The sequence below is a fragment of the Orcinus orca genome, chromosome 1, assembly GCF_937001465.1.
Source record: "Orcinus orca chromosome 1, mOrcOrc1.1, whole genome shotgun sequence".
Classification (NCBI taxonomy): domain Eukaryota; kingdom Metazoa; phylum Chordata; class Mammalia; order Artiodactyla; family Delphinidae; genus Orcinus; species Orcinus orca.
In genome coordinates, this window is record NC_064559.1 from 28,800,251 (window position 1) to 28,826,940 (window position 26,690).

The window sequence follows — 26,690 nt, forward strand, 5'->3', positions numbered from 1 at the left end:
CTGTGTCTCACAGCCTGCCTTCATTTTCCAGGGAGTACCTGGCTGATAGTAGAAACTCAATAAATGTGTGGACAGTGTATGTATAACAGTTGATTGTCTCACCTCTGTTCCACTCCTCTGTTCCAGGGGTCCATCAGTAAACATGGGTGGTGGTATGACAGGCACATGTTTCCTACTGTTTCATACTCCGGTCCCACGAGGAGTTGCTAAGATATCGAGTGGTATGTGGCATGAGAGGAGACAGTGTTCTGATACAGGAAGGGGGTTTTTTGGCCCTAAGAAATTCTAAAACTGCTTTCTAACCACTTTGATTTGTGTTATAAGCCAGTCTTTATAAAAGGGACCACATTATGGAAAAAATCATAGGAACTTCTTTATGAAGGAACATGACAGTGACTTAGTGCTTTATAAAGGACAGCAGTAGATACTTGAATTGTAAGAAATGTGATTCATTTCTTTATGGTGAGTAATATTGTAAATCATTGTTCATCACAACAATATATTTCACTGTCTCAACTCTTCAGCTTAATTGGGGTAGAAGAGGAAATATATCTCCTGGTCTGTATTCTAGAAATGAACCTCTGGATAGCACTGCATCAAAGATTTTTACAAGTAAATAATTAATTGGTTTAGAGCAGGCTGACAAATATAATTAAGCAATTTATAGTGGAAATATTCAGTATTTCTCTAATTAGTGACAGAGGAATACCTGAGGCTGTGGTCAGATGAAATACTTCCCAGATGAGTTTTAAGATAAAAGGAAATCCAGAATTTTTCATCATATATTTCTTTATCATCAGTAATCAGAATTTTAAAGGAAAAGACTCTTACAAAAAGTAACAGTTGGATTATAGTTTATCAAGTTGTGACATATATATGCTATACATTTTCTTTATTGTATCCTAAATTGGACCCAATACATGTTCCATTTTGTAGTATGCCTTATTAATACTATTTATGTCACTTTTCTATTGCTAAGAAACATATTTGGTGATGGAGACTTAGTATAGAGGAGATAAGAGACTAATCTCAGAAATATATAAACTAGAGCTTTGTTTATTACACTTTGTCAGTAGAAATATTGCTAAAATATATTTAAAATTTTCATAGCCAATTTTGCCAAAATATAGTTTATTTTTTGAACTATTTATAAGTTCCTATATAATTGCCTATTAGAAAGTCAGTTTGAGACAGATAGAAGAAAATATAAGTGCATATATTTAACATTATGTTTTTTAAAGCTGTACTTTACTAAAATATCAGTAAAACAAGATATAACCCAACATAAAAAGTCTCATGAAGGGAAACTCAGAAGTTTGTTATCCGCCAAAAAATTGTCATACCACACCACACTGGCTAAGAAGGAAGTAAATATTATTCTTACAGATTTCTTTTTTGTGAAATATGAAATACAAATAATTTAAATTGAACTCTGTTTTGTGCCAAGAGTTTGGCACAATTTCAAATAATTAGTTAAGGCTATCTTTTTTTTCCCCTCCAGTTTTATTGAGATATAATTGAGATACATCACTGTATAAGTTTAAGGTGTACAGCATCATGGTTTGACTTACATGTAATATATTGTGAAATGAATATCACAGTAAGTTTAGTTAGCATCCATTAGCTCGTATAGGTACAATAAAAAGAAAATGCAAAAAAAAAGGGGAAAAATGGTTTTATTCTTGTGATGGGAACGCTTAGGATTTATTCTCTTAACAACTTCCCTGTATATCAGACAGCAGTGTTGACTGTAGCCATCATGCTGCACATTGCATCACTAGTACTTACTTATCTTATAGCTGGAAGTTTGTACCTTTTGATCATCTTCCTCCAGTTCCCCCTCCCCCCTCCCCTGCACTTCTGGCAACCACAAATCTGATCTCTTTTTTCTATGAGACTGTGTGTGTGTTTGTGTGTTTTTTATTTAGATTCCATATGTAAGCGACATCGTGCAATATTTATCTTTCACTTAGCACAATGCCCTCAAGGTCCATCCATGTTTTTGCAAATGGCAGGATATCCTCATTTTTTATGGCTGAATAATACTCCATTGTATATGTACCACAACTTCTTTATCCATGTACTGATTGATGCACACTTAGATTGTTACCATGTCTTGGCTACTGCAAATAATGCTGCAGAAACATGGGGCTGCAGATATCATGTTTGTTTTCATTTCCTCTGGATATATTTCCAGAAGTGGAATTGCTGGATCACATGGTTTTATTTTTAGTTTTTTATTTTTAGTTTTACTTTTTTGAGGCTCCTCCACGGCAGCTACACCAGTTTACAATCCCATCAACAGTGTACAAGGGTTCCCCTTTCTCCACATCCTGGCCAGTATTTGTTGTCTCTTGTCTTTTTTTGATGGCCGTTCTAACAGGCATGAAGTGGTATCTTATTGTGGTTTTGATTTGCATTTCCATAATGACTAGTGATGTTGAGCATCTTTTCATGTACCTGTTGGCCATTCATATATCTTCTTTGGAAAAATGTCTACTCAGGTCTTTTGCCTGTTTGTTAATTGGATTATTTGGGGGGTTTTTTGCTATGGAGTTGTGTGAGTTCTTTATATATTTTGGATATTAGCCCCTCATCAGATATATCGTTTGCAAATATTTTTTCCCATTCTGTAGGTTGCCTTTTCACTTTTTGATTGTTTCTTTTGCTGTGCAGAAGCTCTTTAGTTTGATGTCATCATACTTGTTTATTTTTCATTTTGTTGCTTATGTTCTAGGTGTCATATCCAAAAAATCATTGTCAGGGAGCTTTTTCCTATGTTTTCTTCTAGGAGTTTCATGGTTTCAGGTCTCACATTTAAGTCTTTAATTCATTTCGAGTTAATTTTTGTGAGTGGTGAAAGATTAGGGTCTAGTTTTATTCTTTTATATGTGGATGTCCAATTTTCCCAGTACCATGTATTGAAGAGACTGTCTTCTCCCTATTGAGTATTCTTGGCTCCCTTGTCAAATATTAGTTGACTGTAAATCCTTGGGTTTATTTCTCAGCTCTCAATTCTTTTCCATCGATCTATGTGTCTGTTTTTATGCCAGTACCATACTGTTTTGATTACTGTAACTTTGTAATATAGTTTGAAATCAGGAAGTGTGATGCCTCCCGCTTTTTTCTTCTTTCTCAGGATTGCTCTGGCTGTTTGGGGTCTTCTGTGGCTCCGCATAAATTTTAGAATTGTATTGTCTACTGCTGTGAAAAATGCCATTGGAATCTTAATAGGGATTGCATTGAATCTATAGACGGCTTTTGGTAGGATTGACATTTTAATAATATTAATTCTTCTGATCATGAACATGGGATTTCTTTCCATTTTTTTGTGTCTTCTTCAATTTGTTTCATCAATATCTTGTAGTTTTCTGAGATCGTTCACCTCCTTGGTTAAGATATTCCTAAGTATCTTATTGTTGTTGATGCTACTGTAAATGGAATTGTTTTCTTTATTTCTTTTTCAGATAATTCACTATTACTGTATAGAAACATTACTGATTTTTATATGTTAAATTTTTATCCTGAAACTTTACTGAATTCGTTGATTAGAACTAATGGTTTTTTGGTGGAGTCTTTAGGATTTTTTACTTATAAAATCATGTCATCTTCAAGTAGAGACAATTTTACTTCTTCCTACGCGGTTCTAATGCCCTTAACTTGTTTATTTTCTTGCCTGATTGCTCTGGCAGGTTCTTTCAGGGCTGTGTTGAATAAGGGTGGCAAGAGTGGCTCCCATGTCTTGTTCCTGAGTTAGGCTACCTCTTCTTATTTGTAATATATTTAGATATAGGCTGTGTTTTTGGATTGTCAACTGTGTATTTTCTACATTGTTACCACCTGTGTGGTATTTCTTTTAAATTTTGTAGGAGCTTTAAGACTCTTCCTTTATACAGACATAATGTTAATCTTTTATACTGATTTTTTTTTACTGTGTTTATAAATGCACTTTGTATTAGTTTTTAATTGCTAATTATCACAAACTTAGCTTAAAGAAACACAAATTTATTATCTCACAATTTGTGGGGGGGTCAGTGAGTTCACATACTGGTTTGTGGGTTCTTTGCTCAAGGTCTTAGAAACTGAAATCAAGGTGCCAGCTGGGCCTGTGATCTCATCTGAGGTTTAGAGCTTTTTTCCTTGTTCACTGATTGTTGGGAGAATACAGTTCCTTGCGGCTGTATGATGGAAGTCCCTGCTTTCTTCCTGGCTATCAACTGGGAGCCGTCTTCGAGGCCACATGGCCCTCTCTGCTGTGGCAGTTTGCTCCCTTAAGGCCAGCAGGAGAGTCTCTCTGGCTTTGAATCTCTCTGACTTCTTTGAAGGGTTTACCCGATTAGGTCAGGTTCACCCAGGATAATCATCCTGGTGATTATCTCAAAAGTAGCTGATTTAGAGCCTTAATTATGTCTGCAGAATCCTTTCTGTCACATAAGATAACCTAATATGGGGGTGATAGTTCATCACATTCACCACCCAGCTCATACTCAAGGGGAGGGGATGGTGCACCAGGACTTGAGGATTTTGAGGGGTGAGGTATGTCTGAGAATTCTGCTTACCACAAACTTTGATAAGTTAGCTAAAACATGAAGTGTTTTGGAGATAATTATTATCTTCAAATATTATAACGTGTAAATCTTGTTCGCCTTCTTGGTGTGGTTGTTTTTTTTGAATTTGCAGACATATTCTTATCTGTTCTTATCCAAATTTAGAGGCTGTACTGGAAATAAAATCACTTAGAAATGTCTTTTACACTCTTGACCTTTGGATCCTTGAAGCAGTAAAATCTCCCCAGCAGCACCATCTATCTTTGCTGACTCTGATTTATGGTTTAGAGGATACAGACACTGTCCATTTCAGCATCTGGCATAAAGTGTGCAGCCCAAGCCAGACCACAGGGAGAATTGCCAGCGATTCCAAATGCAGTCTGTTTCCTGCTGAATCTCTTGTATACGATTGCTATCTATCTTATTTCATACATGACTTTAGAATTATTCAGAAGTCTTAAGGTTACAGATTAGCGGTGCTATCTGAAAAAACTATACAGAATTGAATATTCTATACATAGGTACCTACCTACCTACATCATGCATGTACACCTGTGTGTGTGTAACCACGTAGATTTATGTCTGTGTGGTATGTATATGTAGGTGTGTTATACAGCATTATTTTTACAGAAGCTGTGTTACTGATAAAGTATCCCTTGGGTTTTCTTTGATACCTGTGAAGTTTGGTAATAAAGTAGTATTGAACTTAGGGATTTTAATAAATTGAAAATTATGTACCATAATGGCCGTTATGTCGTCCTGTGAGCATAATGAAAAAGTGGTGTGTAAGTTTTGAACTATATTTACTTAGGAAAAAATAAGAAGATAATTTTCAGGGAACTTTTTGCTCCTTCTATTTGAAGGTAATATTGATTGAAAGCTGCCTTTATAAACCATTTACCACCACGAGCAGTAGTGCTGGTAGCTGTAGACAATTAAGTAGAGAGAAGAGGTACGGACTTCTGTCCAATTTTTCTTTGTTCAAATTTCTACTGGGAGACTTTTATTGTCTCATTATTGTTCTGCTGTCTTCCTTGTCCATTAAGAATATTGAAATATCTTTCTAACTCTCTTACTATTGTCTGGTTTAACATAACTAGAAAGAATTCATCAGAGGCAAGTGTTGCCCTCTCTGCTTGTGAACTTCCATGTCGTCCTAAAGATGGACTTCCTGCTTTTTCATCTCACCACCTCTGTCTCTAGTCCTCTAATGCAGTAGGGACAACATCTTAAGTATTTCCAAGTATTTCCCCATGAATTTTAGGAACATGGAAGCTTCTCTTAAGAATTATCAACGTGGCAGCAATGCAGGCATCATTCCTTGTAGTAATTCTGATGCATTCATATCTTTTTCATTGATTTTTTAAAATATCCTAAGTTTCCTTGACACTGATGTATGAACATTTAGAAGGCAACTTTTCAGGGGGAAAAATATTGTGACTTTATAGGAGCTTATTTTTCTTGTTTGCTAAATAAGGTCTTTTTTTTCCCCCAAGGCTTAATTACTCAGAAAAAATATCTTATCTGTTTCACATTTTCTACCATAAGATAAAATATGTTTTCCACTTCCATTATTAACCTATATGATTTTGACTTTGGGGAATGAATGGATTACATTGATGTTCTATTAAGTTATAATTAGAAACAGCTGAGTACACTTAGCAGCTTTTCTAACATTTATAGGAAAGGAAAAAGACAAGTAGAGCTTGGATGAGAAATGTTTTATCAAAGAGGATAAAATTAGATGCAGATGATAAGTATTTTTAGTGATCTCCTGACTGCCAAGCCCATATTACTTGCATCTTCTAAGCAACGTAGGATACCTAAATTTTATTCTGAGTGCCAAGGGTGAAAATATTCACACATTGCAAATTAGTATCACATACCAAAATTCTAATTGAGACATAACTATTTTATGCATTTATATAATTCCCAAAATTGGTGTATAGCAAATACTTGTACAGTTTAGTCTGTTGATACCTTCTTATGCCTTTGGAATAAAAATATTTCCATAGAAAGATTGACATATAATAAAAGTCACACTTAGAACTGTCAGTAACACTTTTAGAAGCATCCTGTCTTTTCCATCACCCAGTCCCTGTGCATTTGATTCTTTGAAATAACCACTGCAAAATATCATCTTATAAAAATGCATTATACTTAGAGAAATGTTTGGGAACATAACATCCCTTCTGTTGGTAAATGGTTGACCTAATTACAAGGTCAGTTACCTTATAATTACCTAATTACAAAAATTTGACCTGTTATCTCATGTGAAGGCCATTTATAGCATTAACTGGACCTATGGGGATCTCAGAGGTATTAGGATTGTTATTTTTGCTTTGTTTTTATCAGCTGGAGATTTAAAGGACAGGACATACTAGTAAAATTTGTTATTTTTAAGTGTGAAAATGTGCCAATCAGGCATTTATTATTTGTGTTTTATTTGTAACTGAGATACTTTAGAGGCAGCAGGTGCCACACAGATCATCTCCAAGCTCTGTTTAATATAGTGAGGACACAGAGGCCCAGCAAGGTTAAGCGGCTTCTTCAAGGTCACACAGCCATTACTGTCAAGAATCAGGTCTGTTATTAAAGGCGCATATGGATTCTGTGAGTGGCACATGAAACATCTGATGACACCCCCAAGCAGGAAATAGTTCCTCATAGTGAACATAAATTACTTACTTCCTCCTGTGAGATACTTGGAAGAGATGGAAAACAGCGGATGCCTGCAATGCCAGTTCTCATATAACTTCATTATTTCTTGTTATTTAATTACCATTTCTCCTAATTTTCTTCAAGAATGACTTGCCTGACAGGATTGTTATTTGTTGTTTTTTTGGTTTTGTTTTTAACTACAGCAGTATGTTGTTTCCAAAGGATGCTTGGTATATGGTTCCCAGGACCAGCACACAATCGTGGGTCCCCTTGTTGACAAATGACTGGGAATTTCTAGGTGGCAGAACAGAGCATTACACTCAGTGCAGGGCCCTGCATGAATGTATGGACCGCACACCTGTGAAGCTGGCACTCTGGTTCTGGGTGTTTTGTCTGAAACTTTCTTGTTAAAAATTAATATACCAAACTACGGGCTTAAATATTTTGATACACTATAGAGATTAACTTTTTTTTTTGATCCAACAAGATAAACTTCTGTTCTTTCTCTGTTGATGAGTTTATGCTGGGTAATACTGTTAAATTTTTTCCCCAAGATTTCCTGAGGAGGAATGCTAGAGTTATAAAACTTAGAAATAAATGTATGTGCTGTTTGGAGTAGTGGTGTCTAGATTCAGGAACCAAGTGACCCCAAAACTGATACTTGATAAGCAGTGCCCACTATGTAATTTGGTCTGGGGCATTTAATTTGTAGGAGGATGTTCGACAATTTAAAAAAAAGATGTGACTATTTTCCAAAAATCTTTGAATGGAAGCAGCTTGCATCAGCTAGCCTCTTTTATATGAATACACATCATTCAGTGACATTGCACATGTTTTACCAGGGATGCTGAATTTCACCTAAGTGAGATGCTGGTAATCTTTTTACACATAAATGAGAATATAATATAACCTGATGTTTGTATATGCATTTTACATGTACCCTGGCTGCCTTTTTTGTTACATCTTTTCTTTTGATGTGAATAATGTTCAGTGTATATTTGAATAATGTTGATGGAGATAGAAAAATATGCTTTTAAAGTAAACAATATTTGAAGCTTTGCATAGAAAAAAGATGAACGTACCTTTGAAAAAAGACTAAATAATAATTCTGTCCAAGTGGTTAGGTATACCTGAGTGCTAATTTCTGTCTTTTCATGATTTTTTAGATATTTTATTTTCAGATATAAAAAGTTAAAATTCTATTTTATAACATAAATATAGTAAAAATGACATATCCTGTAATATCCAGAAATCTTTATTACTACTAACGTTTAAAACTTATTTATTGCTTTATTAAAAACTTACCACATGACAAATAAATGTACATTTTTTATTTCTGTGTATTGGTATTAGATTTTTTCCAAATCTAGAGCTGAATATTTATGTGGGACTGTCTTCTTTCGAAAGAAAGATAGGATTTTTGAACAGTAATGCTATTTAACTGGATAATTGACTTTTAAAAGATATGTATATATTAGAATAAGTTAAGAAAAGGTGGTTCTTTTTTTTAATACATTGGCATTTTGTAAGTTCCTCCTTTGTAGTGCTAATATAAATTTTACCAGTAGTAAAAAGAATTCAAATTTGTATTGCCTTTTTTCTGTTCATCCTCTTTTTAAGAGATAGCCAACAGTGCCACCATCAGAACAGACAGCCTTTTCTCATCATAAGTATTGGTTTCCTCAAAAAAAAAAAAAAAAAAAAATCTACACTGAAGGATGGTTGAAAAACTGCATGTGTTTAAACAGACACATAAAAAATATTGGGAGATAACCAATGACGTAATGAAACTGCTTTTGATTTATTTTACGATCCAGTCAAATTCCTAAAATTATTCTTCAGAAACATGTTAGTAATTTAGATAGTTACATTTGGCCAAGTCATTCCGTCTCAGTAGCATTATATTGATGCCAGTTTATTGTTATCACCTTTAATTTGTTATTGAAAGAAACGATCCTAAACAAGAATATGAAAACATGAAAATAGTCAGACTGTCTTGGCCTGGTTACATCTTCCATTTTGAGGGCAATTTTTTCATTCTGCCCTTTCCTTTATATATGACTTATTTTTTAATAATGGAACTTTAAAGGTAAATTGTCAAGTTAATTATAATTACGGTGGTTTCAGAATCTATATTAAAGCATAAGATTCTTCTTTCATGGTCTGATACTTACATGATACGGTATATTTATTTCTGAATGAAAAGAAACCTGGTCCCCATCTTCCTGTTGACATCAAACAGTCTTCTGATATGCTAATCCAGAGTGAGGGAAAGCACATAGACTGGCTTTATTTGGAGTCATTCCAAATCTGAAAGAATATTATGTGTATAGAACTGATTTTGCAGCATTGCCCCCATAGAATGAAAACCGATGCTGACACAGTCTGCAATTAATAAGACTTAACGTTGAAACACGATATGGGAGGTTTTCACCATTTTAGTATTAACCCTGATTTGCTTTTTAATATCCTGGTCATCTAATTGTTATTTGTTTTTTTGCTACTGATGTAATAGCTATTGAAATTGCTAATAAGTTCATTCCTATAGTATGTGTTCCAATAAAGATTAACCTAAAGTGATTCGCTTTTCCTTCAAGATTTATCCTTTGGTGTATTGAGTGCATATGAGACAGTAAATATAACCCTTTGCTAAGTATGAAGTAGGGATACAGGCAGATTTGTTTCCCTGTATTGTTTTTCCTTTCAGCCTGCCCTCAACTGGTCACAGGGGTAGGAACTGACACAGCTCATTATTTTGAAATCATCTGAAGTACCATTCTCCATATTCAATAACAAAAGAAATCAAATTAGTTGAACTTTCAAAAATGTCAAGTCACCAGATAAAGTGCATTAAAGCACGTATTTAAATGTCGATGTCTATTAATAAATGTATATCTTAAAAAGTTAAAATTGTCTGAAAATTTGTCTAAATGAAATACTTCTTCATGTTGGTCATTTATAGATTTTGCTAAGTAGAAAACGAATTACACTTTTGTTTTTGAAAAATAATTTTTATGTAAAGAATCTTTATAAATCTTATGAAGCTACGAACTGTGTTCTTGAATCAGCATATTATTAGTATATTCTTCTAGCAAAGGTAATGTAGAAAAACGGGCATGAATATGTACCTTTGGTTTTGCAGTTATTTAGTTATTGCCCTCTTAACGCGTAATGGCCCACTCCTTCCAAGCTAGCATATTTACACTCAGCTTTTTTTGCCCTGGTCTTCCTGTAATGTTTTGCTCCCATATTTAGTTTCATTCGTTCAAAGCAAAGTGCAAGTTTGACTTGGACTATGCAGTGGAAATATTCATGAAAACTTTCCACATAAATCCCTTTTATTTATTTAAGTTTTAATAAATTAAGTGATATTTCAAATCACCAAGGATGGTTCAATATTTAAAGGAATTCTACTTCACTACCTTCTGTCAAGAGAAGGACTATCTTGTAATGAACATAATCACCTCCATGTCTCTAGACTCTTTTATTCCGGCTATTCTTAAAATAAAATCTGACATCCTCCTTTTAGGATAAGAAATTACTTTATGTGGATGTTAATTTTTTGAAATAGATGGACACCACAAAGACGTAGCATGATATGGCTTGTGCTGACCTTAGATACAATAGGGAGACATTTAAGCCATTGTGTCCGGTAAAAAATCTTGGTATCCTTTCACTATGGAAAATCATGTTTTTTAGCTGGTAATAGGTAGATAAAAGTAGGTGTTTTTCTGACTGAAGTCAGAATCTAGTCTGAAGATAATTTCTGTTTTTAAAATCTTATTTAAAATTTTTTAAACAGCATTTTAAGAAACAAAAGAGGCTAATTCCTGAAAGGACTGTTTGGAAGTACTTCGTGCAGCTGTGCAGTGCACTGGAGCACATGCATTCTCGACGAGTCATGCACCGGGGTGAGTTCAGTCATGAGTAACTTTTAGTGTTGGTGTCAACGATGCACAGTATCAGGCTTTCCCAGGTAATTTATTTCCAAGTTTTGATTTTACTAGAATGATAAGCCTTTAAGTGAAGACTACTTGGGTTTTTTTTAAAATAAGAATTAGTTATTTTTCTGTTTGACTTTTTTTTTTTTTTTTTACTGATTATGTTGGTAAAAGAAAAAAAATTAGATGCAGGAAAGCAGTTGAACATGCATAAGGAAGAGTTTTTTTTGTTTTTTTTAATGAACTATACATTACAGCTATTTAGATTTTTAATGTTCAGCATTCACTGTTAATGTATTTATAGTTATCAATCAAATGGTTGGGTGGAATGTATGAAGGTTACATCACTAAGGCATTAATCCCTTGATTTGGGGGTTTGAATAATTTCAGTACAATTTACTTAAGCAATTAAAATTTCTGAGGTCATCTAAGTAAAGAATTACCTGTGTCAGTTATGATTTTATATTTTGTGTAAACATGTCAATAAATTGCTCTTTAGTTGGATATTCTATTTGAAATTGATATAAGAAGGGCACAAATTTATTTTGTGCTTTGAATGTCACAGAAGTTTATTTGAAAATGGAAAACAAAATACATTTTAAATGAAAATGAATAGTGATCATCCTGCATTGATGATTATCTGTCATGGGACTGAGACTCAGAAATATTAGGCTATATGAAAATTACTCAAAATAATTGGTTAAAAATTCAAACTGACTTTCATTTTTGAGATATATTTTAAATTCAACAATGAGAAGTGTTTTTTAATCCCTTGAATATACCTAAACTGACATCATCTTTCACCTGATCCCTTCATTTATTCACAGATATAAAACCAGCTAATGTGTTCATTACAGCCACTGGGGTCGTCAAACTTGGAGATCTTGGGCTTGGTCGGTTTTTTAGCTCCAAAACCACAGCTGCACATTCTTTAGGTAAGAGACACAGTATAATTTCATTCGGTTATCTACCCCCCTTCCCCCCACCCCGCCCATATGGTTAAAAATGTAAGGGATGTACAGATTACATGCTAGCTTTTATAGTCTAAATAAAACTATTTTAAAAATCATCAGGTCCTGAGCTGAAACCTGTCAGGTATAATGTGTCCATTCATGTGACAGTTGGATACTTCTGTTAGTTTGACCCTCAGGCAGGCATTTAGTAAAAGAAAATGCCAATGAACAAATCTAGTTTTAACCATTGCCATGGATCCTTCCTTTTTCTTTTACATTAATAATATTAATATGAAGAATAAACCGTATCTTGAAAAAGGACCTCACCTGACCATTTAAAAATACTATAGTTGTTTGTAAATGTTTATTTATTAAAGTAACATACATGGTTGTGATTGCTGTAGAGGGGGGACCTAGAGATGATCTGTGGCTAAGGAGGAAGATATTCACCTAAGTTATAAAGTAGAAGATGCTTGTAATTTATTCATTCTAGAGCTGATAATATACGAGTGTCCTTTGTACCTAAAATAGAACTGAATGTAGCTATTACAACATTATATTAATGGAAAGAAGGTTGTCCAGTTTAGAAACAATAATTACTAGGAAGAAATAATTTTTAAATTGAATAACTTAAAGGGAGTGTTAGAGCTTCTCCTGAGACTCTTGAAATCATATTGTCCCCTTGTAATATGACTTTGTCAAAATGGTAACAACCAAAATAAAACAAGGATTAAGATAAAAATAAGTTGACTTTAATTTAATGATGCCCTATCTTTGGTGAAAGATGAAATCATTGAAAACAATTGATTTTTTGGATAAAATTATTGTTTTTAAATGAGAAATAAAACAATTTTAAATGGCTTGATGAGGAATAAGTGAGTTACACTAAATAATGATGTTGTGAAACGAGCACCTGAATTAGTTGACTGGACATTTTTAAATGGCTTTGACATAAAGGTCCTGTGTGGCCTTGAACCTGTCATTTAATTCTTCTGTATATAGGATAGTGTGTGGCACATAAGTAGGCACCTGATCAGTATTTGCTGAATGACAAGATATTGGGTCCTAGATTAAGAAGTGGTGGGAAGATAATACTTTACCCTTTACACAGAGTTTCAGTTTTGTCCAGTACTTTAAGAAAATAAAATTTCAACTGATGCCGAGTAACAATGTTTTAGTTTTCTCTTTCACTTTACATTTATTCTTGCAGAACATTAGAATTTTTTCAGGATAGGAAAATTTGATATGAAGTTCCATAAGAAATGCATAAATTTGCAGAGCACTTTAATAAAGTTTTATTTGGAAGTTCCAACTCTGACAATGCAAATAGTAGAGGATTTCTGTGAAGAAAACTTTAGATTGTTCCAAGCCAGTGCCACTGATCGTTAGGGAAGATAACGTGTTCACTGTTACTCATCTGAACGGAATATCCTAACAGCACTCTGTTGTTAATCTACTTAGAAATGCTAGGTTACAGTTACACATGCACACACATACAGGCACACAGGCACAACTGCACGTATCCATGCTCCTGCACACATATATGTATTGTGTAATTGCTGCTTTGCAGGCTGTCGCTCTGAGCATGCCGTAGTTGCCTGACCCTAAGTATCCAGCATGCTGTGTGAAAACCAAATCTGAACAGTTTAGGAAATGGGCTTCTTTAGCTTGCCTGTCACTGCCTCTTACAAAAGTCCCCAGTGGGGTTTACAAACGTGTATGCATGTCTTAGATTTAGGTGATGTGTTATTATATGATATAGAGGGTAAAAATTTAATAGGTTTAATAATTCATTAAGAATTTCTAACGTCAGTTTTTATCTAAATCAATTCACTTAGCGTCATGTAGTTTGTGTGTGTGTGTGTGTGTGTGTGTGTGTGTGTGTGTATGGACACACACACATATAAATGGGGATGCCCATAATTATAAAACATTGAGACACACCTGAAGTACAGACAGTGAGGAAGTAGCAATGAGACTGGTTTGTTGGATGAATGAATCAATAGAAAAATAATTTGTTTCACAAGTATTTTTGTTTTCCATGTTATTTGGAGAAAAATATTCTTAAAATAAGAAAACATGCTTTATTCCTGCCTATCTTCTCTGTGAAGTAAAGATTTTGATGGTTTGAAACTGAAGTTCACTAAGCAAAGTACGTTGAACATCAAGAATTAAAGTTTGAACTCTAGCCTACCAAGGTATTTGGACCCAATAAAAATCCTATGTAGGAGGATCAGGAAAACTCTTTGCTAACAAAGAATATGTATAAAATAACAAGGACAGAAATTGTGACATAGATTTATGTTTGTTGACAAGTTGACCCTAATTTTTGCTTTTAAAGAATTATTGCCCTCCTGTGTTACTGACATATATTTTTATTTTTAAGAGCAAATTTAAAAGATTGCTTTTAAAATAAACAATAAGGATATATAGTGCAGCATAGGGAAATTTAGCCATTATTTTGTAATAACTTTAAATGGAGTATAATCTGTAAAAATATTGAAACACTGTATTGTACACTGGAAATTTATAATATATAAATTATAATATAATAAAAAATAAAAGATTGCTTTTATTTTTCCAAAAAGTACTTGAAAATGTGGCCACCTATACAAATTTATTTTGCTCACAGAAAATATGATAAACTGTATGTTTTACAGTATGTTGATTTTTTTTTCTGATTTTGCTGAGGATTAAATCTGTAGGGCATGATTTATTTATTCACAGTGCAGGTTTAAATATTAGTGAAACTACAAATGAATGAGACCTGTATATCGTTCATAAAGGAAAATCCGAATAAGATTACTTTGAATGAAGTCTGTTCTGATGCCAAATTTTGTTTAATTTTGTAAAGGAGATTTTTTTCAGGAATTTAATTCAAAAAGGCAAAAATACCTAGGATTTTAGAAATATCTTGTTGTAGTAACAGATTTATACTTTATTTCAAAATACATTTTTTTCAAAAATCAAAGATTTTTCACTTATTTTTATTCAATCATTAGTAAGGAACACGCTTCCAAATTTTTTTGTATTTAACAATCCTTAAGAGATTGTCAAGTCCTTGAATTTTTCAGTTGTCTCTTCATTTTCTATCTCTTTTTTTTTTTTTTTTTTTTTTTTTGCGGTATGCAGGCCTCTCACTGTTGTGGCCTCTCCCGTTGCGGAGCACAGGCTCCGAACGCGCAGGCTCAGCGGCCATGGCTCACGGGCCCAGCTGCTCCGCGGCATGTGGGATCTTCCCGGACCGGGGCACGAACCCGTGTCCCCTGCATCGGCAGGCGGACTCTCAACCACTGCGCCACCAGGGAAGCCCTCTATCTCTTATTTGTATCATTTAATTACATGGTAACATATCGACATGCAATAAAATCTCTGGTTCTCTCACATTTTCTGTAGGAAATGAAGTTGTGTAGGTGGCCACGTTTCCAGTCAGTTTTCACAACCAGTTTTTTAACTAAGGAGTATGTCAACATAGAATAATAATAATTCCTTAAATTCAGGGTTAAAATTACAGATACTAAATCTGATGTTGCTGGATGTTCAGACCATGTTCAGTTCTTCAAAATTGAAAAAAAAAAATCTCAGAGGCCTTTAGTTTTTCTTCTGCTCCCACCACACACAGTGTCTCCCAGTCTCTCCACTTTCTGTCCTGTCCTCCTTAATCCACAACAACTTCATGTTTGGATTAGGAAAGTATCCTCCCTTGTTTGTAATATTCCTTCCCCAAAGACATTATCTGATCATGTTACTTCCTCCAAATATTTGACTGTTCCCTGTGCCCTAAAGAATATCGTGAGAAGTCCTTGGCTTCGCGTTTGGGGTCCTCTAGGTCGGTGTCCGCTGGCCCACTCCCGTCTTTGGCTACCCACCTACCTCATGATATCCGCCGTGCTTTTCCTCTTGCCTTGTTCTGAACGTGAGACAGAACAGAGGACACCTGGATTTACCTGCCCATTCTTCTGTAGGACCCTGAACAAGCCCTTCATTCACTTTTTGCAGGTTCAGTTTCCTGGTTTCTAAAAATGGAAATGTGGGTAATAACCATCCTATGTCAAGCAACCCCTAACCTAATGATAAAATGAACGCAAACATGTTTTCTGAACACTGCAAGTTGCTGTATGAACGTGAAGTTGCTTATGTTAACATGACAGTGGTGTGGGGAGAAGAGGAGAGGGAAGTCATGTGAAATTTATTTATTCTGTTGAAATACCTGAACTGATTCATTCAAAGACACAGGTGCTAAATCAACTAAAGTTGATTTCCCAACTCATTAATGGGTGATAACCTGCAACTGGGAAAACATTAGTCTGTGTTTACAGTACTTTCATGCTGTTCCATTTACTTAAAGACAGATTCCCATTTTTCTGCCTTCTCCTTGTAGACCTTCTGCTGTCCTGCTCTCTGGCCAGTTCGGTTGGTCAGACGTAGTGCAGTCATTTACAGAGTTGCCTGTGCTCCTGGAGGTGGGGAGTAATGTGCCTGATTGTTCTGTACAGTTTGCAGCCGTTCAGCTCCCTGAGGTCCTCGCAGGAGGACGTGAGCCATGGATGCAAACTGTTCCCCTTCTAGAGCCCAGGAGACTGAGGCATAGGAGGCAAACGGGCTTTGCACATGGAAACCAGTGAGGCGAGCTTCCCCAGTCTGCGGTCCCTCTCCCACCCGGCACTGTATGTTTTTGCTGTATCCGGACCTTGTGGCGTTTTCCCTGACTCTGCCACTGTTTTCTGACTTGTTACTTCCCTCCGTCGGGGTTACCTTATCCCGCTGTGCACATAGCTGAGGGGCCTGCAGGTGAAAGTGCAATTTGCCCCCATCCTGCACTTGACTGTTCTGCATGCCCAAGACTCAGAAGTAAACGGGACGGAAGTCTTTCTTACAACCATTTTGTCTACCAGCAACTGGGGCTGATATTTCTAAGGAAGCGGCTCTTCTAGACTGAAAACTAAAACTTCACCAAAACCTGTGAAGTAGGAACATGGCAGTCAAGGTGTAATTTTTCTCATGTCACCTTGGATTATTTAAAAATAATCCAAATACATGATTGTTAGTCAAACCATATCAAACTGCCCTAATTTCCTGTGATAATGACCCAGAGGAATCGTCCACGGCTACTAAATATCAACAGCAAACGTAGCAGTGAATACGCGCACAGCATTTATTATTTGCAGGCACTTTTAAAGCACATTTTCTCCTCTGTGCCTTCATGTTGTGTGGGGCTAGGGTGGGGATTACCAAGCTCTCTGTGTTTAATACTGAACCTGACCCCCACACACACCATCCCTACGGTTCCTGATCCTTTATCCTATTTCCATTTTTCTGTTTTTCCTGTAGGACTCTGTATCTTCGAATATGCTGTGTTACTCACTTATTACGCTTAGTGCTTTCTGTCTTTCTGCCTCAGCCATGTGGAAGCTTCATGAGGACCGGGTTCTTCATGTTTTTGGTTCTCTGATGTATCTCAGATGTGTAGGAGAGGGCATTGCACATAGTAGATGCTCAGTGCATACTGATCAAATGAATTAGAGACAGGCTACACATCAAAGGATGGATTTAACTAAATATATCAGTAAGTATAGGTTAGATTATGCCGCAGGAAGAAACAATAACAGCATTTAGTTGCTTGGCACTGAAGCGTATTATTTCTCTGGTCACCCGGAGTCAGCTGTGGGCCCCCGTGTGGGTCCCGGTGGCCGCCCTCCCTCCAGGTGGTCACTTGGCATTTCAGGGGGCTTCAGCCTTGTGTGATCTTCATGAGACGAAGAGATCCTGGAGAATCACTTACTGGCTCTTAGTTAAGTCTTTCTACTTGAGTGTAACACATTAATTCCCATTCGTATTTTATTGGCTACAACAAGTCTCGTGGCCGCATCCATCTTAAAGGAGTGGATGAATAATTCTCACAGGTGTTCAGGAAGAGGAGAAGCGAAAACAGTGAAGGTGAGCGCTGTCCCCCTTCATTGTCCATGAGATGAAGGAAACATACCTCATTCATTTGTTTATGTGGTTTGCACTCCTTCTCTCCTTGTTTATTTTTGTGACATACTTGTAGCTATTGCACCTGAAGGGTAATTAGCTCTCTTGATGGGATTGTGTGCCCGGGGGTGGGGGGGGGGTGTGTGGAAGAGGGAGCCATGGATAGCCTTAGGGAGTGTCCATCATTCTGAATTAGGAGATTCTGAGCAGAGAGATTATTTTTAAATCCAGAATGATTCATGAGGTGTGCTAGAGTATTGGTCCTTGGTGAGTTTTCTCTTGATCAATAAATCTGTAATTTTCCCTCCTGGATGTACTTGTGATAGGGACCTTATTTTGGCCAATTTAAAACATTTATCATAATAATTATTACTCACCAAACTTCAAACACCAGCTGTGGACTGAGTGAAATGTAGCACATGAACTGCTTTCTCTTCTGCATCTCTAATTCAAATCTTTAAAGTGGTTGTGATTACCTGGTTTAGGGTCCTTATCAGTTAGTGAACAACCAGATCTCTTTTAAATGATAAAAGATCACCATTTTATTATTTTATTCTTCTTATGGTAAATGTATTGGCTTCTACCCCCCCTCCAAAAAAATACCCTCAAAGAATGTACCTCATCCCATCCCCAGACTGTCCAGTGAACTCGTAGAGGTCGAGGATGCTTTAGACCACAAGCATTTCCTGTGGGGTTCTTGGCCTGTGGCTGGCTCGGCACGTGGAATTGGCCCACGTGACGCGTGAATGAATTGTCAGTGCATTTGTATTTCTTTCCTATTGGTGCCCTAACAAATTCCCACAAATGCAGTGGCTTAAAACAACAGATTTATTATTTTTGCAGTTCTGTAGGTCAGAATTCCAACATGGCTCTCACCCGGCTAACATCAGGGTGCCTGCAGAATTGCATTTTTTTCTGGAGCTTCGAGGGGTGACTTATCCGGGTTGTTGGCAGAATCCAGGTCTTCGGTGTTGCCAGACCCAGGCCCCTTTTTCCTTCCTGTGTCCTCCCGAGGCTGCCTCACCTTCTGAAGCTGCCCTCATTGGCTTCTCCCTCCTTCCTCCATCTTCAAGTCCCGCAGTGGCAGGTGGAGACCCTCTCACACTTGGAATCTCCCCTGCCCCTGCCCTTGCAAATGTCACGGACAGGCCAGGGTAGTCTCCCTAGCTTCAGGTCCCTTTGCCGTGTGATGTGACGTTCGCGGCGTAACACCAGGTGCCAAAGTGCTGCCCGCCTCCCCGGATTAGTCGGCCTGACGGCTGGAGAGTCTTTGGTGTCCTCCTCTAAAGCCCGGTAAGGTGACGTGGTTTAAAAGTCAGAGGTTTTAATGGAAGTTCACAGTACTGAAATTAAGCACTTTCTTTTTTAGACAGATGTCTTAACGTTAAAATTTCCCATTTTTAATTATAGACTTTCATCAGTGATATGTGTTTACTTTTCAAGGGAGAAAATACCACACTTGCATTCATGTAAGTTTTGCAGGCAAGTCCTTTTCTATCATTACTATTAGTTTATTAACAGTTCTTTTTTTTTTTTTTAATTATTTACAAAAGCTTGTTTAATCCTCAAGGGTCGTCTCTCCTTTGTGCCAGTCTTGCTTTTGAGTGCCTTGCCTCCTCATGGACAGAAATAGAATGCAATTTTAACAAAACTTAATTAGAAAAATTAAACTGCCATAAGATATAACCACATTATGTACTCCAAAGGTATATGTAAGTAATTAAGGGTAGTTATCTGCTATTCAAGCAAATCTATTTGCATCAAAGTTGCATTTATTATTTACAATGAAGTGTTTCCTGTCTGACGGCTTGCTCTAGTGAAAAGGAGAAAAAAAAAAACAAACGGCTTAATCATGTTCTAATATGGCATTTTACTTGCTTTCTTAATGTCTCCCGGAAGAGCAAAGATAGTTTCCTTTTTGCATGTACGTGTGTGATTTAGTTATTATATATGCTTGTTGTACCTCCTGAGGATGGAATAGATTTTTACAAAGAGCTGGCTAGGGGGCTCTGATACTGGTCCTTGTGCTGGACAAATACTTGAAACCTCTTGGGGGGAAATTGTGTTGTGGTTGTCGTTGTTGTTTGTGTTACAGGGTTGCTTGAACTCCTCTTTCCCTTTCAAAATGAGACAATAGTTCTCTGATTTTGTAATGTTGCCAGCTGAGTAAACGCATGGCCGTCCTTCCACCAGCGTCAGAATTTTCACACTGGGGTCTCTTGAGTGTACAATTCATGCTCCCCACACTATTTCCAAGTGTGATATATCCTCTGATTACAACTCGGAAAATTCGTGTTCTTGAACCAGGCATTAAAGCAGTTTCATTTTTGGTGCCAAGTGCCAGCTGTGGTCACGTGCTCGTCCTTCCCACACCTTCCCTAGCGCCTCTCTGTGGGTCTTTCCTTGGCGTGTACCCCATCATAGTTCAGCGTGGTTTGGAGCCTTAAAGGCAGCATATGCCTGGTCAGTACTAAAGACTACTTTCACTGATTTATTTTTAACTTGCAGTCCTTTCTTGACTTAAATAATCAGGCTGGGAAGAAGCTGTTATCTAATTGTAAACTGTGCATGTTTAACCTCTCAGCTACCATAAAAAGTATCTATTTGAAGCAGAGTAGCTGCAGAGAAGCACTGAACCCTGACCCACACTCCTGGCCTTTGGTGTGTACATGCTGAGACTTGTAGAAGAGTTCTCTGCTGCTTAATTTGGAAAGATACAGACTTTTTTTTCCCAGTCTTATTTCACAGTCGTCAATTTTAATGAAATAACTGTTTAAATGCAAGGGACAGAATGACCTGGCTTGAATTCTACATCCACACCTTACTAGCTTCGTGATCTTTGGCAAATTACCTGACTTCCTTTTACGTCCTCTCTACAACAAGAATAATAGTAGTAACATCTCATTAAACTACCTCTTGGGGACTCCCCTGATGGCGGTTAAGAATACACCTGCCAATGCAGGGGACATGGGTTCGAGCCCTGGTCCGGGAAGATCCCACATGCCGCGGAGCAGCTAAGCCTGTGCGCCGCAACTACCAAGCCTGCACTCTAGAGCCCACGAGCCACAACTGCTGAGCCCTCGTGCCACAACTACCGAAGCCCGCGTGCCTAGAGCCTGTGCTCCGCAACAAGAGAAGCCACCGCAATGAGAAGCCCGTGCACCGCAGCGAAGAGTAGCCCCCGCACACTGCAACTAGAGAAAGCCCGTGCGCAGCAAAGGAGACCCAATGCGGCCAAAAATAAAATAAAATAATTCATAAACTACCTCATAATAGCCCCCATTTCACTAGCCAGTGAGCCCCATGAAGACAAGGATTCAGCCTGTTTACTTCTGTCTCCCCAGCACCTAGAACAGTGTGGGCCCTGATAAACAGTGTTAAAAAGCTCAGCAAGGTAACACATGTGATCCATTTAACACAGTGCCTGGAGCAGAGAAACAGTAACTAGAAAATTTTCTGGGTTTTTAAATGTTATCAGTTACACTTGAAAGATGAAAAATTTATTTAACAAATGTCTTTTGTAGAAGAAATATTGATCTACCACTCAGCCATTCTGTACTGACCTCAGATAATACTCCTTACAATTAAGTAAATTTGGCCTCCATAGCGTCTGCCAACATAATTTCTGGGCTGGCTTAAGAGTATGAAGGAAAAAACGAAAATTAATTCCTATTCCCTGAAGTTGTGTGTGTTCATGTGTGTGTGTGTGTGTGTGTGTGTGTGTGTGTTTAAATCAAATTGAGGTTTAAGATGAATTGTGTCCTTTCAGTTCTCCCAACAAGGAATGTTCAAAGCTTTCTTTTCTGCAGTTTGTTCTGAGAGAAAGAAGCAACATTTCTAAACTGAATTTGCTTGTTTCTACCCTCTGACGTAAAACATTTCAGTCAACTGTCCTAGGTAATAGTTTAAAACAGGAATATATTACTTTTTTCCACTTCACTTTCAGTATGGGTGTTTGCAGGGTTTTTATGAGTGCTGGAGAATTTGAGAGCAAAGGGATCTCAGAAACGATCTCATCTTCTTCATCACTGCACCTTACAGATGAGGAAAGTAATAAAAAGAGAAGTTAAGTGGTCCTAGTTAGTTGGTGGCAAAGGTAACATGTGAAACAGATTTCCTGACCTTTGACTGATTTTTCCTTTCCTCCCTTACTTAAAACAAAACAAAAAAATAGCAACCCAAATCTAACCACATAAAAAGATGCTTCAGTGGTTCTATTATTTTTTCTCATTCAAGTCTTTGCAGAAATTGCTAAATGTTTATAAACTATTGAAAAAATTCTGTATGTAACTTACTCTGATGAATTGAAAGTTATTAGTTTATTCTATAACAGCATGTTAACAGAAGTTTTTGGCTTTCTTAAACATATTGTAGAACTTGCGAAAATCAGTCTTCATTTTGTTAAGGATACATTTTAGGATGTATTTATTGTTAATAGAGTACTTCCCATGTAAAACTTTTCTCATATAGCTAGAATAAGTCAATTAACGTAATGGATTTTTTTAAATATTTGAATGACTGTCTTATTATAAAGAAGGGTCAGATAGCATTTTCAGTTGTTAACAATTTTCCTCTAGTATCAGACTTTCTGTGTTTTATAATGTTATCATCTGTTTCTTACTCACTTTTACTCCTGTCAGGAGGTTAAAATGACATAAGTATCTGCTGCAGTGAAATATATTCCCGTTTTACCTCCAGCCACGCATTCTGGAAGGACTAGTGGAATCATGCGTCCTGCCGTCTGAGGCTCCTCAACGCACAGTACTTTGCGTGGTCCTTTTAGTGTCTAATCATGTCACTCTGCACCGCCCCCTTGTCTTGTACAGTCGTTAAGAAGTCACCACATTCTTGAGGCAACAGCACTAATACACACAGCTGTCATGAATTTTAGAAAAAAAGGTTTTTAGGAAATAATCATGTATTCATTAAGTTTGAAATGTGGAGAACGTCTCACTGCATTTAAACGCATTTTGCATTTTCCTGGGCACTTAAACTTTGCGGCTCTGTGCCCAGTAGAGACGGGCGAGTATGGGCAGGGGCCCAGCCTGTGCTCAGTGTCGGCGTCCAGGACGGAGGCGCCCTGCGGGGGCAGGTCGGGGAGGCGTTGGGGGGGGGGGCAAGACCTGCCTCTCGCACTGGGGCTCAGCGCTTAGTGATGAGTCTGTCCCATCAGTAATCATAGTGCAGGAGGCAGACTTTCTCCTTTCCCACTTAATGACGCTTTTGGACATGATGTGTCGGTCAGAGAGGTGAGTAGCATACTCAGATTTCCATTTTATTATATACGCAAGATACACATAATTGAAATACCCAAACATGCGTATTTAGTATAAAGACGCTGGTTGCTGGTAATATGAAGGAGAACCCTCCTCTGGGTTTAAAGCCGCAGCGTTAACTCTGTGTGTAACTGTTGGTAATGACCTCCAGCAGCGCCCTAAGAGGCTCTTCTGTACCTTGCAGTTTTTCAGGTTTTAGGTTTAGTTTAGTGGGATTCCTAATCATCCCGCTTCTCTGCCTCCTTGGCTCTCAGGCCGGCCGTGTGTTGGGTCTGTGTGGCAGTTAAGGTGTGATGCTGGGGCTAATCTCTGTAAAATGCAAGCATTTGTTCTTCTTTTTCCCTCTCATCAATCTTTCACACTCACATCAAACCCCTAATGTATCAGCAGGTTTCCCAGAGCTACTGGTTAAAATTACCTTTGCTTTTGGTAAACTCTGAACCTTCAAGCCTCACTGTTTTCAGTCGCCCCCTGTGGATTCCGTGAAGCCTCTCTCTGCACATCCCTCACTGCCAGTCACTGGCTTCACGTCCGGGAGCCTGTACAGAGCCATTTATTATTCCAGCTGTACCCCTCCCCCCTTGAATGGAGAGCGTTCAGTATGCCCACTGTTGGTGTCGCTTGTGAAAACTACAAGTGGAAGGGGCCACAGCGCCCAAAGCTGCAGAGCTTGTGTTTATCTGACTCAATAATAATGCAAATTCTTTAAACCTAGCCATTTCTAAAAGTTTCTTGGCTTTTCTCACCCTGAGAGAATTTGGCAAACTTACTTGTTTGTCTTCAGAGGAAATGCTGCAATTAAATCATTTCTTTCTTAAAGTTTGCCTCAAATATCATGTCCAAATACTTCATACTTTAAATTTCTTTTATCCTCCTGTTTGCATACTCCTTTTTTCACTTCTTCACTTCTGTAAGTACCTCCCTTTCATCCATTCTGACTAGGACCATCCATTACTAGGAAAAATGGATTCCAGTATAGATAGGATTTCTTGTGAATAGCTGGTTCATGATGTTTTCAGCTTTTAGCCCAGCATAGTTTCCACACAACCGTTAGGTTATAACTTCATTCTTTTGGAAGAAGAGGATGATGCCTTTGAGGATGATGCTTTGACTGTTGATGTGCCTCCTCTTGTTGCCTCTGACGAAACACCGCTGTTCAGCATTCTGAGTTACACTCTCATTAGATTTACTAACTCCTAGGGAGTACTTAAAAATTAGTAGAAGAAGGGAATGTGCTTTTCTCTGTGAGCAGCAGCATAGTTTTGGTAGCTGTTGCCTCAAGCAAGTAAAATTTCTAAATATTGTTCTCAAACTTTGATTTTCTATTTGGCAAAAAGCCTTAGGCAGATGGTGAAATAATAGTCATCTAAGTTTGAGACTTAAGATGTTCACTTCCAAAGTCACTTCAATGTTTTTTACCCTTCAAAATATAATGTATATGTCTTACTTATTTTAAGATATTTAATACATTTTAAATTAAATGTATTATATTAGCATTCCTTATATTATGTTCACATTTTCTAAAATGGTCATAAAAAACCAAAAAATGTACTCACACATCGAAACAAGCAAACCCCCAAATTATCCGGAGTATCTTGTCTCTATAAAGTTCTCAGTAGCAATAGTCTCGGACATTTTTTCAGAGATGTCAGTGACCTTTCACATATGTTATTATATAACCCTTTGATGTACAAAAGTCTGTTTTATTCTTTCTAAAGTGGGAGTAAGGTACTGAAGGTTAATGATTATATCATTTGTAATTTTAAGAGTCACAACAATGTTCTAAGGGATGTTTCTGTAAAAGTTAATAAGTGTGATTTATTTATATGTACTCTACTCAATTATGTATTGCTGTTTATTTTAAAATTATTATATCATCATGTTTAATTATTTGGGATATACAAGCCATGTTTAAAAAAATCAAGAAATGAAATCAATGTGAGTCACTTAGTAGATTTTTGTGTTAGAATTCCTTTCTTTTTCTTTAGTTATGCTCCCTAGATTCTCCCTGAATTGATCAAAAGGAAATAAAGTGTAACCCACCACACCCTTTTTAAAGTGGGATAGTTGTAAACATGCTGTTCAAGGATCAGGGAGGAAAGAGGAAGTTTAAAAGTTTTGAGTATTCCCCAGCGCAATCTTCTGATCCTAATGAATTATTTTGATGACATTTTAAATCTGGAATTTTGGATGTAATTTCTTAGCACAGCGGCATCTTCATTCTTTTCCTTCTCTTGTTTTATTTGGTTTCTTTCTGCAGTGGGTACACCTTATTACATGTCTCCAGAGAGAATACATGAAAATGGGTACAACTTCAAATCTGACATCTGGTCCCTTGGCTGTCTACTGTATGAGGTAGGTAATGGTGATAAATTCCATATATTGAAGTGGTTTTACTTACTGGAATATATTTCCCCTATCCTAATAGTATATAGTTATTTTTTTCTGGGTGATGTTTAAGAATTAGCTTTTTAATTATGAGGAAGTTAATTCATTGACTTAGTAACTGTTCATATAATGAAATTTAGTAACTGTACATTTCTACACATTTACTTCCTCTAATATAATTTTAAATTGTTTCCTTTTGATGGGAGTTTTATTTCTTAAATGTTTTTTATGTTAATATAATGTTGCTATATAATCTTACTTATAAAAATACACATTTGAAGATCTACTAAAAAAAAAAAAACTGTTGCCCATGCATAACAGGATGGATATAATAGAATGGATGTAAAATATGAAAGCATAGTAAATAGCTTTGTCACATTTTTTTTCACTTTTATGTAGATTAATTCAGCTTTAAGAATAGTTTGTAGACAGATAATTCTTCTAGGTTATCACTTAGTTTCCGTGAGTAACGGTTTATATTGGTAACGCTCGGTGAAATACTCTCTCTCACCTGTTCTACTGGTGATAATTTATCAAAGGAAGATGGAATCATGTAGATAGATCCTCTAGCAGGTATTGCAGTGTGACAGTTTGAGTGAAGAGAAGAAAGCATGCTATGAGCACATTTTATATTCATGTTATATAGTAATGGTATCAGAGAACACTCATGCTAGGGACTTCTGTAATTTACTTCTTTAATTGAATGGTAATTTTCCTAGGAATGTAGGCTTTCAGTCAAAGCTGTTAACTAAAACAACCTACATCTCGGTAACTCTTTTAATAAAATAAAATGAAGGAAAATAATACATTGAATCATTTTCATATTTTAAGGGATACAAAGGAAATCTGAACTGGATAGGTAGAAACCAGTGTATTTCTTACTCTTTATTTTATGTCTCTTGTCTTCCTGACTTAAATGAAATATATGATGAGATCATCTATTTTAATTGT

The 26,690-nt window shown here is 36.7% G+C and overlaps 1 protein-coding gene across 19 annotated transcripts in view; it reads left to right on the top strand.

Annotated features, from left to right (window-relative positions):
• Positions 1 to 26,690, top strand: part of NEK7 (NIMA related kinase 7) — a 295,992-nt gene that overhangs the window by 234,762 nt on the left and 34,540 nt on the right. For 14 of the 19 annotated variants that reach the window (XR_004480042.2, XM_049703809.1, XM_033416659.2 and 11 more), the window contains 4 exons: positions 11,011 to 11,119; positions 11,977 to 12,084; positions 19,519 to 19,544; positions 25,612 to 25,706. Coding sequence is in view for 17 of the 19 variants with exons in the window: in XM_049703809.1 (XP_049559766.1) it covers positions 11,011 to 11,119; positions 11,977 to 12,084; positions 19,519 to 19,544; positions 25,612 to 25,706 (338 nt within the window). In the remaining 2 variants the exon portion in view is untranslated. The remainder of the gene's footprint in view (positions 1 to 11,010; positions 11,120 to 11,976; positions 12,085 to 19,518; positions 19,545 to 25,611; positions 25,707 to 26,690) is intronic. The other 5 variants (XR_004480041.2, XM_033416661.2, XM_033416663.2 and 2 more) reach the window with 1 other exon arrangement.